Source organism: Xiphophorus hellerii, chromosome 2 (assembly GCF_003331165.1).
Source record: "Xiphophorus hellerii strain 12219 chromosome 2, Xiphophorus_hellerii-4.1, whole genome shotgun sequence".
Lineage (NCBI taxonomy): Eukaryota > Metazoa > Chordata > Actinopteri > Cyprinodontiformes > Poeciliidae > Xiphophorus > Xiphophorus hellerii.
In genome coordinates, this window is record NC_045673.1 from 28,659,854 (window position 1) to 28,672,689 (window position 12,836).

Below are 12,836 nucleotides of genomic sequence, written 5' to 3' on the forward strand. Positions count from 1 at the left end.
GTGTTTCAGAACAAGAATTAAATTAAACTGGTCCAAATGTCCTGGAAGAGCCACAAAGTACCGAGCATCCTGCTGGTTGTGAACTGAAAGGTGCTGGAATTACTGTGGCTGTGTACAGTGAAGCAAACTGCACATAATCATAGATCGTGTTTGTACCAATGAAGGAGGAACCAACTGATTTACTTTGACACCCTGGGGCGTGCTGTGGTGGCGCAGGGGGTTAGCACGCCCCACGTTTGGAGGCCTTAGTCCTCGACGCGGACGTCGCGGGTTCGACTCCCGGTCCCGACGACCTTTGCCGCATGTCTTCCCCCTCTCCTCACCCTCCTTCCTGTCTGCCTACTGTCTAAAAAATACGAGCCACTAGTGCCGCAAAAACTCTTCGGAGAAAAAAAAAAATTCTACTTTGACACCCTAAAAGCTAGATCATGGGCGTGCCATGGTGGCGTAGGGGTTAGAGCAACCCACATTTGGAGGCCTTGAGTCCTCGACGCGGCCGTCGTGGGTTCGACTCCCGGACCCGACGACATTTGCCGCATGTCTTCCCCCCTCTCCTTCCCCGTTTCCTGTCAGCCTACTATCACATAAGGGACACTAGAGCCCACAAAAAGACCCCCTGGAGGGGTAAAAAAAAAAAAAAGCTAGATCATGATTTGCTGCTTCCCACATACAGTACAGACCAAACGTTTGGACACACTTTCTCATTGAATTCAATGAGAAAGTGTGTCCAAACGTTTGGTCTGTACTGTACATGGGTCAAATTCTCCGAAGTTGAATAAACTTTTTGTAGCCGTTAATGAGCTTCTGGCATAATTCTGGCTGGATGTTTGGCCGCTGTGCTTGTCAAAACTGGCAGAGTTGGTTACAATGGGATTGTCCAAAGATTGTCAGGAAGGCCAAGGCCAAGGGATTGGGAAGGTTGTTACGGAATAAACATGTTATCCAGCATGGTCTAGTCCAAGAAACATTTTGAGGTGTGTTATTCTGAAAGTGACAGTTTGGGTCAGCTTCCAGACCTTGGCAAAGTGGTTGACCGTCCAGATAAGTTGCACTGACATGTAAAGGTTTCAACTCATGATCTTGGAATCTGCAGTGATTTGGAAGGATTAGATATTCCCAATATATGTGAATCTGAAAATCTCCAAAGGTCTTCACTGACGTCTTTGGACTTCAGTCAAATGAGTACCCAACATGTATTTTCTATGTTGGAAAAGCAAAACTATCAGCTTATTAATGTGACATTCAATGAATTTACCCTGGTTAAGAGAAAATCGTGAACTTTTGAACCACTTTTTCAAAGATTTAGGCGAGTATGTGTACACTGACCAGTCGTCACTGGCCAGTTCCAGTGAAAGCTAGGACTTGCCATACTTACTGCAATATTAAACAAATATCTGTTAGCAACCGCTACATAGTAAAAGAAAGTAAGTCTAGCTTGAAACAAAATTCAACTTTGCCTGCAACTTTGCTGCTAGGACACCTGAATGGTCAAATGTAGTCATGTGCGTTTCGACGACATCCATAAATCACAGCACCATCTAGTGCCATGGCATGGCAACTGCAGCAAGTTGAAGGCATCTTGGCAATCCCATCTAAACAATCACACAGTGCCATCTAAATGTAGGACTTTTCCTCAATCAACATCCAAAAGTATCGCCAGTTTCCAGACACTAAGACTAGAACAAGAACAGTCTTGTGTAGATAAAGCCTGATGCATCACTGACTGTGGAAACTTCACGCTGAACCTCAAACAATTTGGATTCTGTGCCTCTCCACGATTCTTTTATGCCCTAGTATTTTGCTTTCCCAATGAAACGCAAAATTTGCTCCAATCTGAGCAGACGACATCGAGTTCTTTTCTTAGCCCTCCTCGGCTCAAGATGCTTTTGACATCTCTGGTTCAGGAGTGAAGGATGTGACAGTTGCAGCTCATGTCCAGGAACGTGGGTGTGTGTGTGTGTGTGTGTGTGTGTGGGGGGGCGTGGGCGTGTGGGTGTGTGTGTGTGGGGGTGTGTGTGTGTGTGTGGGGGTGTGTGGGTGTGTGGGCGTGTGTGTGGGTGTGTGTGTGTGGGTACGTGGGTGGGTGTGTGTGTGTGTGTGGGCGTGGGTGTGTGTGTGTGTGACGTACAGACATGACAAAACTAAGAGGTTTTGGCGCCAGGATATCAAACTTGGTTTATTTCAGAAAGCGGCAATGGAAACATGCTTGTTGTCTCACATGAGTCACGTAATATTTTTTAATGACTTATTGCATAAATAAACTAATACATGTGTGACTTTAATTGCATTTATTCTTGAATATAAACACCATAATTGTGAAATGGTGTCGACACAGTTTCATGATGGAAGCACAGCTATTGTTTCTTGTGCGCCATTCTGTGCAACATTTTTTCCTTCCTCTCAACTCTTCTTTAAAATGCTTTGCTTAGGGGACAGCGTTCTTCTAAACAGACAGCTTCCTTCGTAATGGCCACTTGTGACTTAATCTGCCTGTAAAAGTTATTAATGACTCACCTGGACAACTGTCAGCAGTTTTCCTCAGGCCGTAAACATGCTCTCAAAAACATTTTTATTTTAAACAGCTGTCCTTTTTATTCTTTGGCATTTAATGGAGGCCTGAAACCGTAACTCTTTTGTTGTGATGTCCTTATTTTTATTTTATCCACTTATTATTATTATTATTATTACTCTTATCATATGTGGCATGAACATTGGGATTCAGAGTATTACAAAAATATTAAAACCTCTAAAATATCTAGCACTACTCCAAAAAGAGCAGGGCGTAATAGAAAATGTTGCACATCATTTACAAAAAAAAATTAATAAAAAATAAAAGTGACTGGAGGTATGCCTCTACATTAGAGGAAGAAGTCAGTTCAACATCAGTTTGGTTGGTGGACTGATACTGGAGACTTCGAGGTATTTTGAGCCCTTATACTTTTGGACGGATATATATATATATATATATATATATATATATATATATATATATATATATATATATATATATATATATATATATATAATGTATTATTATTTTTCTCTTTCCACCATCTCATTTGGTGCAGTTTTTAAACCTGTTTTTAAAAGTGCTTTGTAAATAAATTTGACAATAACTCTTTTTTTTTTTATCAGCCTAAACGTAGAAAGTCAATGCTGCGCTCTCAATACCTCGAGGTTTTGTAGAAATAAAAACTTTGACGCGCATAAATCCGTGTGTAGCAACAAAGTTTCACACACTGAGCTGCACCTTGTGTTTGTGGGGAAACTCTTTGAACTTAAAGGTAACTGTTACCAGCATGGGAGCCTCACAGTTGGCTATTTGAGTCACACGAAGTTTCTGGATGCTTTAGGCCGTGATTTGTATGAAAGCCTGTGACACACAGTTTGACTCATTAATCCTCGGAATCATTCATTGCGCACCATTCACGCTAATCGCGGCCCATCTGGCTTGCCCGACCTCCGGTCCTCGATGACTTCAGCGTCGTTGTTTACTCGCACCTGTAAAAATGAATTTTGACATCGGCAGAAACCCATCTGCGTTGAGCAACCCTGTTTCTCCGTCTGCCATCTGTTTGCCACTGGCAGCCGGGAGAAGTGAAGGCGGCCCCGTCGTAGGGCGGCTCTTGCTGATTTTACGCATCATAAAGGCTGAACTCCCTCCCTCTTCTGTGCTGTTGCGCGCTGCTCCTCTCAGTATCTAGATCTATGTTGTAGCCTAGAACGAGCGGGCTGTGTGTGCTTCACATTGCACGAGCATACGGGGTGCAAAGATTGAATTAGATTTTATTATTATTATTTCGCCGTGGTCACTTTCCTCGGGGCTTTTTTTCTCCTCTGTTTGGATACCTCTGACTTAGGCATTGGATATGTGCACAAAGGATGATGAAAACCCCTTTCCTCATCGTAGAAGTAAAATAAAATAGGCTTTCGCGCACACTGGATTTACCTCTTGCCGTTCCATATGAAGAAGTCAAAAGTAAGTTGATTTGTACTTTTGTTTTGTTTTGTTTTTTTCATATGGGGGGAGTGTGTGTGGTTGCAAGAAGCTGCATGGAGGAAATAAGCAATTCACGTAGCGGCGGATATAAACGGCATACGATCCGGATGCAAGAATGCCGTTCTCCGTTGAACACGTTTCCTTTCCCCTCACCGGATTCTGAAACAGTTCACTTCAATCAGAGTGAGCTGACTGGCTCGCTGAGTGGACGGGATAAAGCCGAGGAAGGGATCAAACCGCCTTGGTTGACTTTAACAGAAGTCTTATTAGGCTACTGGGCTGTCATGTGGAGGCAAAGTGGCAAACCTCGTTTATTTACTTGGTTTTTCCTCTAAGCATGCAGACTAAACTCTCTTCCCCTTTTCACTTGTAGACCGGAATGATCCCTGTCAGTTTATTTGCGCCAGTCGGAAACATCTAAGTACTATTTGCGCCCCGGGTCGCCACCCGTCCCAAGAGTCCTGCTCCTGAATTCACACGTCTGAAACGTAATACGTTGAGGCGTGTTTTGTTTGTTTGTTTGTTTGTTTGTTTTTTCCAGTGCAAATTGATTCGTCACCTATCCCGCTCCCTAGGTTCAAAACACAGGGACGCGAAGACCTGAAACTAATACGCGTCTTTTCTCTCCTCCCGGGGTTGGTGCGCAGCGGCGCCTCCGGTTTTCCCTCAACCCGCTTCTGTTACCCCGGGGGGGGGGGGGAGTTACGGGTTGACAGGCAACAGAAGCGGTGACACCTTCATGTTTGTGGCTGGACTCAAACATGCGCAAGCTTCGTATTTATTATTATTATTATTATTATTATTATTATTATTATTATGTCAAAGGCATTTTAAGAAAAGTAATAAATATGATCACTTTTTTCAAGTGCAGGCAAAGAAGATAAATCGCCCTGTTTAATGCAATTTGTATCTGTTTTCACGTTTTAGATCTATTAAAATTTTTTTTAAAAATGCGTAAACTTTCGATCGTCAGCGCCTCGTGTTTACTGGAGTAATGCAGTTGAAATATTCCCACTGGAAGTCAAACTAAAACCAGACTTTCGGCAGCCAGGCCGCGCGCACTAAATCCCATTAATCAGATTTTCTTATTTTCTTTTCTTCTTCTTTTTGTTTGTTTGAAAAAAAAAAAACAAAAAAAAAACAACCTATTTTAAAGGACGTCGAGCTCGTTGCTGCAGGCAGAGAGGAGCGTACTGTGTGAGTGCAGAAAGGGGATGAGGGAAAGTGTTGTGAAGGAATCCCTGCTGCCGGTGTTACGTTCCAGCTCTCACTTTATGATTTGCGTTGCGGGTCAGGCGTTATCTGTGTGAGTGCGGACGGACGGACACCTTTCATCCGGAATTTATGCGCCCATGAAGGGCCGCGGAACCACGACCCGCCTGGAGAAACAATCAATCAATCTCCATCAACCTTAGTATACAGTATACACATTTACTAGACTTATATGTCAAGTCTCTCATGAAATGATGCCCGGACTCCTACTGTTCTCAGGTCTGTGGATGGTAATCTAAGTCCAAATCCAAGTCGAGTTATTTATGTGCTTTCGGCGGCCCGCGTTGCCACAGGTGCCCGGGACGGGACCACTTCACACCTTCACAGAACATTTGGCACCAGTAGGGAGCGCCAGTTTCCTGAAGCCTGCGGCCAGACTGGGATTTTTTATTATTTATTTATTTTTTTTATGTTTTTGGGTTGTGAACGGCTTGCAAAGACATATCACGTCTGTAGGGCCCGGAGCCGCCAGCAAAAGGTTTTCAGACAGATGGGTGGCCGGATTTTAAAAGATAAAATAAAATAAGATAAATCTCTCTCAGGAGTTTAATTATGTTGATGGGGGTGGAGGCATGGTGTGAATGAGAGGTCATGAATACGGCGCATATGAATGCTACAATTTTAAAATAGTAAAAAGTCTTAAAACCGTGTTTTGATGAAGTTGCAGACGTGCATTTCTCCTCATCCACTTTTTTTTTCTGAAAAAAAAGAAAACCATCCTGTGTCTTAATGCAATATTTTCTTTTTAAAAATAAGCCAAATCACTTTCACTGTTTTGACTTTTGAGGAGAAAATCAAATTACTAAAGCATGCATGGACCACTGTGCTGCTTGCTTCTCTAGCGTCTGACATATTTCCTTCCCTTTCTTAGATTTTTATTTTATTTTTTTTAAAAAAGAGCTGCATTCTTGGTGTATCAAAACAGACTTGACACATATTCAAACTATCTACGTAAGTTTCAGGATTTGGAAAGTCTAGGGTAAATGATGTTCCTCAGTTTACATAGGACACCTGAAATTGTGAACCAGAATGAAATAGTAATCACTGTTCAGTGCTTTAAGTGATGCAGGCTGTTCAGCTTCACCCCTCAGCGTGCTGAGGCTGCTTTGTTTTTATGTCAGTCTTCGTTTCCCCCATCAGTACGTGTTCTACAGCCCCTCGCCAACCACACTGAGGAAAAAAATAAACAAAACCGTACATCCTCATCGAACGCTCCTCTCCCGCGCAGGGCAACTCCTACGGCCGTGAAAACTCAAAACGTCCCGTTTGGGTGAATCCAGCCCACCTTTACTGTCCTCCAGCTCATGTTCTGTCGTCAGATCAACTGACATATTTTCAGACGAGGGGTCTAGATAACGTCGGCTTGATGCTGAGAAGAATAACATCTCACAAAAGGAAACCCTAACAGTAATTATCCTTAACTTATCACTGCGTTATGTGTTTAAGGAGCTTTTACTTTATTGCTTTTTTTTCTTTTTGCTCACATTAACACCATGTGGTTTGATTTTACTGAAAGTGGCTCCATGACTCTTTGAATTTGTCTGGTGTGGATTTGTCTGAGAACTGACGTCGTTTTGTTCTTTGTCATTTCTGCCCAATAAAACTATTGATCTATTTACAGATCATCCATGTTTCTGTCCCATATTTGTTTGACATTGGGGCCAGTATCACTTAACTAATATATTAACATTTTCTATATACATTTTTTTTTTTTTTACCCCTCCAGGGGGTCTTTTTGTGGGCTCTAGTGTCCCTTATGTGATAGTAGGCTGACAGGAAACAGGGAAGGAGAGGGGGGAAGACATGCGGCAAATGTCGTCGGGTCCGGGAGTCGAACCCGCGACGGCCGCGTCGAGGACTCAAGGCCTCCAAATACGGGTCGCGCTAACCGCTAACGCCACCACGGCACGCCCTTCTATATACATTTTTGTTACCATAAATCTTAACAGAAATGTCTAAGTTGTTGCTGTTGAAAAGTAAATATTTTCTCCATCAGAAAAAAAACCACATTGTGGCATAAAACAAAGGGCCTTTCTGTTTGAATCCTTTCAAAGAACACGGTATAAATAAGATCTGAAACGTGTATCTATATCTTTCTATTATGGATGTGCATCTTCAGTTTCAGTTACGGCACGCCTTTAGACTCATGCCACCATTATCAGTGTTTTCGACAGGGACACCAGCTTTTGCATGGATCATAACAAAATGGGCTTACATATGAAATCAGTCAATTGTAGGTGTATGGATACTAGGAAACATTACCTAGCAGACAATAGGGATGGGTTAGAAACTTACACTTGTATTCAGATTCATTAAAAATGTTTTTGTGGATCAAATGTTTGACGTGCTCAGGCTATGTCGCTCATAGGTGGTAGAAATTGGATTGGCAGAGTGAGTTTACATACAAACAGAGTTTCTCAAAACTGTTTTTTTTTTTTAGCAAAAAAAAACAACAACAGTAAAGCACAATAAAAATGTGTTTTGACGGTTTTCAATATCAGCCATTAGAATGACTAAAATTCAACTCAAGCATGATAGCATGCATATGTATTGTTCAATCATGGTTACATTCCAACAACTTTAACTACTTTGTTTCAGTGTCAAATTCAACCAAATCATTTTGGTTTTTAATTTAAAACTGTGGTTCAAACAACTGTTATTGAAATGTGTCTAATAGAGAATGGTAATGATAATAAAAAAATAAAAATCTTCATTTAGGTTGTATTTTTTTATGTCCTACCTGGGCATTTGGATTCCTTTTTGTGTGCTTTACTGGGTAATTGTGAGATTGTTGCGAATTTTTTCATAAAAATGGTCAAAAACAATGAGTTTATGTCGGTGCTACTCCTGTCTGCAGGTGACAGTAGCTCTTACTTTTACTAGACTGCTGACTCAGTCCGTGATCGATGTGGCGAGTAAGAAAAAGTTTAATGTCATACACAAATCTGTATCATTCTGTTCTCCACGAGAGTGGAGAGGAGCATTATGTTTTACACTTTGCTATATGGTACCTTTGGTATGGGTTATTGGGGGGAAAAAACATTGTAAAATCCCTTGCAGATATTGCTAATGTAGTGCCACAAAATCTGTGATTTTGTTTGCAAAGAAATCAGAAAACAATTACGAAACCCTGGAGGGACTGTCTGGGCTTTAAGAAGCTTCAAAACGGCTTTGGTTTGGCGAGAGGCAAAAGAAAGTTCTGGAAATTACTTGATATTTCTCCAACATGTGTCTGGTTAGAAAGAGTGGTTTGCTTTTTTCCTCCTTAACAGAAAACCAAATTCAGCTGTTTGCGAAGTCAACGGTTGAAAAACTAAAGTTATCACTCTTCCTAAAGCAGCGCTATGAGAGTACGAGCAGCTGACGTGTAAAGCAGCTGACTGCAAGCTCTGCACTAGCAGATATCCTGACTTCTGAACAAGCTAATATTGCTTATTAGACGTATAGTATCACACAACAGTGATTCAAAAGCACAAATGGCCAGACTCTTAAAAAACTGCAAATCGTCAAACTCTGCTGCAAACGCAATCCGGGGTTCAGTTTACCTCTTTATTGTTGCTGCCCCCTGGCCTGCTAAGAAAAAAAAAACACTTAACATCAGGATCTTTGAAGAAAACATCACTCTTATACTGCGCAGCGGGAAATGTACATGCTTGCTTTGGACGTGCAGATCAAAAGGGCCAGGGAGGGAAGAGAAGGAGAAACATGGAGCGCTGCGTCATTGGATCCATGCGGCCACACCTTTCCGGAAGCACGCAGACGGCTGGGCACCGCAGCAAATGCAGCAATGATGTGCTCGAGTCACACCTACTGCTAATCATATGCGAGCGAATTTGCTACGTCGCTAATCAGATTAGCATAACGGCATGAAATGGCACAGCGGGAGCTGGAGGGTCTCGGTGCCGTGGGTTTAAAAGTCTAGTCCCTTCAACTGGATCCCCATGACTTTAAGCGTGTCCCATCCGAGTCACACTCCTTCCTTCCCCATTCCTGGTTAATTATCTCAGTGAACATCAGAGATGATTTATGGTCCTGGAGCCAAGTCTGGAGCCAATAAATGACCCCAGAACACTGGCAATTCCTGTTGTTCTCTTGTTGTGAAGCAACAATAAAATAGGTCATGCTAGGGAGGAGTGTTAATTTATCAGATTTTTCTCACTACTCCCGTCTCTAAACCAGCTAAAATATAATCCTCATGTTTTTTGTTTTGTGTTTTTTTTTTTCGCCCTGTGGTTAATTAGATCCATCTCCGCCACTCGATCGAGTGTCATATGTCCTCCTACTGGAATCAAAACCTTAAGACTGGTTTTATAGTGCTGGAAAAACAACAGTTTGATTTTGAGGAGACTTTTGATTTCAGACAGCGAAACAACCAGAGACTTCTGCCTACACATCTGTAACTCCCATGGCTCTGTGTGAAATACTCAAGCTATGATAACCTTGAATACAAATGGTTTTAAGGTGTTTATGCAAAAATGTACAAGAAAAGTCTAAAATAATCTGATAGGTTTTATTCAAAACAGAACAGCAGCAATCATTAGAGTTGGAACAAATTTTTATGTGAGAGTTCTTTAGTTATATGTTTTATAATATGTAGAATTAAGCAAAAATGCTGACTAAAAATACAATGCACTAAATATGAAGTACATTTAGAGTACAGTATTTCACCTCTTTTGTTTAGCTCTATAAAAAGCAACAAAAAAAAAAAAAAAACAACCCTGGAGGTGAACCAAGAGCCTGCAGCCAGCTGGTTAATTGACATACCACTCAGTTTGCCAACTTCAGTCTGAAAACAGCATTACCTCAACAGGAATGATGGCTGGTGCTCCTTTCGTTTGTTGCAACCAGAAATATCTGTAACCATGTGCAAGAGGCAAAAGTATTTGAGACTTCCTCCAGTCAGTTCACCACAGTGCGCAGAGGTGTGGAAGGGGCAAATCAAAAGCCAAGCCACTTGGACCTCATGGGTAAGAAGGCCCCCCTGTTATTTTCAGCTCTGGTGAACGATCACACTTCAATCAGTGACATTCAGCTGACACTGCAGCCTCTTAGAGGGCGACAATGGGATGATTTGTACTCTGGTTATTCTGAGAAAACTTAGAAGAAAAGAGACAACAAGAAAGGGTCAAGGGATTTCTCACCTGGATATCAATGCAGTTACTAATTGATTCAAAATTAAGCTCTTCACTCAATTCCTTCAAAATAAAGCTTTGTTGTTGTTAATCTCCTACTCATGGTCTGACCCATGACTTATAGTATCCGTTATGTGATTGGCGCCACCCTCTGAATGAGGGTATCATCGTGTACTGTACACGGGTCGAAAATCTGTCCATGTGACCGTCCACAGAGAGTACCAACACATCGTTCAGCGAAGGATACAGATGATAAAATCAGCGACGATGTAGTGGAGTGGACAACAGAGTAGACTGAAGGGTAAGGCTCAGGCCTTACTCTGTCGCACATGCAACTGTACTCTGGCATTTTGTCGGGCATCTCATTTAAAGAACTCCAAACCTTTGGGAGATTGAAAATGTTAGTGTTTGTGGAACCCTAAGTTTTGAAAAACCTTGGTACACCTTGGTACTGGTAACTGAAACATGCCTCGCATAGTTATCGCAAAACTGGAAATTGCCAAGCCAGATCATTGACCTTCTACTAGGACTGTAGAAGAGTGACTGGACACGACAGGCTGCTTACAAACCTTAACACATCAATGCCACGCTAATGACCAGTCAATGCAAAAATGAATCCAATGGGGTGCTCCTGCAGAGCTGAGTTGCCATAAGATCTGATTGGTTGTCTCTCTCATCAGTCTCTTACCGGCATTGGCTGATCATTTGATCACTGATCAAGTATCAAGCTTGTTTCGACTCCATTACTCTAAGAAGAAGAGCAACACTGTAAAGCATGTTGAGTTAAAAGTCCTGCAGAAGTTTGATTGACTGAATCTTTTTCATTCTCATCCTCATCCAGTGTCTGGTTGTTTCAACGTCCTTTTCAATGTGTAACATAATTTTGAGCCAAAAAAACTGAAAATGAGAAAAATAAAATAATGAAATGTAAGGACGGCAAATAATTTTTTTCTAGATGTTGGGGAAGAGAAAGCCCACTGTCTTTGATGACACTAATAAACAGATGCAAGGAAAAAGTCAGACATTTATGCTGTTTGCCAGCGATATCTGCGTGGTGTGAAGCTTTGTTGGGTTCTCTCCTGTCTGAAATGTAAAACCAGCGTGATCGCCTCTTGAACTCATGTACCAAAGTGTATCAGATGACCTGATGGGTGTTTTCCTTTCACATGTGAGACGAAGGAACATGGTGTAGGGCTACATGTTAAAGTACTACTCTACTCACTTAAAGCTGTAGATTACTTGTTTAACAATATTGGAAACTTACTATTACTAGATTTGAGTTATCGTCTTGGCAACAGGCACAGTCCTTTATGATCTGTGTGGATGGAAAGATTAGTGCCGGAAATCAGGGCAGTTATGGAGATTCAGAGCAGCACCAGACCCCAGATGACAGATCTGTTGTTAGAGTGAGAGTGGGAGGTTGATGGAAGGTCTGGGAGACGATTTTGAAGTCGTTGCCATTATTTTCTCAGGGCCAGCAACAATTTGACTTAAACAATTTAAAAACATTATTGCTTTGGAACACTCGGAAAGAAAAACTCTGCAGAGTGTAGTTTCTCAGACAAGATGTTCTGGCTTCGTTCTGTTTTCTGTCACAGCGAGTGAAATATGTCTGGGTTGGGGGTGATGATCTACAAGTCACTGTGAGAACTGCTGGCTTTTCACGCTGTTTTCTAATGTCTAATAGACTCAAATGGTTACGGATTGCTTTTGATTAATGAACAACAACTGTTGCTGCGCTAAAAGCGAATGCAGACTCTGTCATTATTAACAGAAGTGGTGATTTGTTTCCTCAACTTGTTAAGGAACAAAAGACACACTGATGCAAAGTGCAGAAAACATTGAAGTGTGTTTTTTTGTTTTTTTTTTATCCTGTTTTGATTGTTTACAGTTGGGGACATCAGATTCTTCAGAGCAGCTGTCTTCACAGGGCATTGAGTTTAACCCAGTTACAGATTTTTATACAATGCTTGGCCTTTAGCCCAGGGCACTACTGTGTTAGTGGGTGGTCAAAAGAAAGAAAAAAAATAATATTTGACAGTTCCTCCTCAAACAAGTTCTCTGTTACTTATTAGTACATCTAGTCAACAAGGAGTGCGCCGCTTTCCATTTCAAGCGAGTGCAAAATGTGCAATTGCGGTGTTTCCATTAAATGAAGGCAATTAAAGTAATTTAAAAATCACACCACGTCATCGTCCTTCAACTACTTCCTGTAGTCTAATTCTCTGTAGTAAGAGCCAGTAACAGCTAGTTGTTGGTCATTTGGCTCATAAAGTGTTTCCTTTGCAATTTTGCTAATTATAACTATTTCAATATGGTCAAAAAAAAAAAATACCTCAACACAACTTTTCAGCAGAAAACAAGTTTCCATTAAGCTAATTTACGTTCAAAATGTCAACTTGAGCAGTTATATGGTGGATGAAAACACAGCT

The 12,836-nt window shown here is 41.4% G+C and overlaps 1 protein-coding gene across 1 annotated transcript in view; it reads left to right on the forward strand.

The window, feature by feature from the left end:
* Positions 1-3,661: 3,661 nt before the first annotated feature.
* The window catches only part of kitlga (kit ligand a), a 42,439-nt gene continuing 33,264 nt past the window's right edge, over positions 3,662-12,836 (forward strand). Inside the window, exon 1 of the mRNA XM_032545881.1 lies at positions 3,662-3,979. Coding sequence (XP_032401772.1) covers positions 3,965-3,979 — 15 coding nt within the window. The 5' untranslated portion in view covers positions 3,662-3,964. The remainder of the gene's footprint in view (positions 3,980-12,836) is intronic.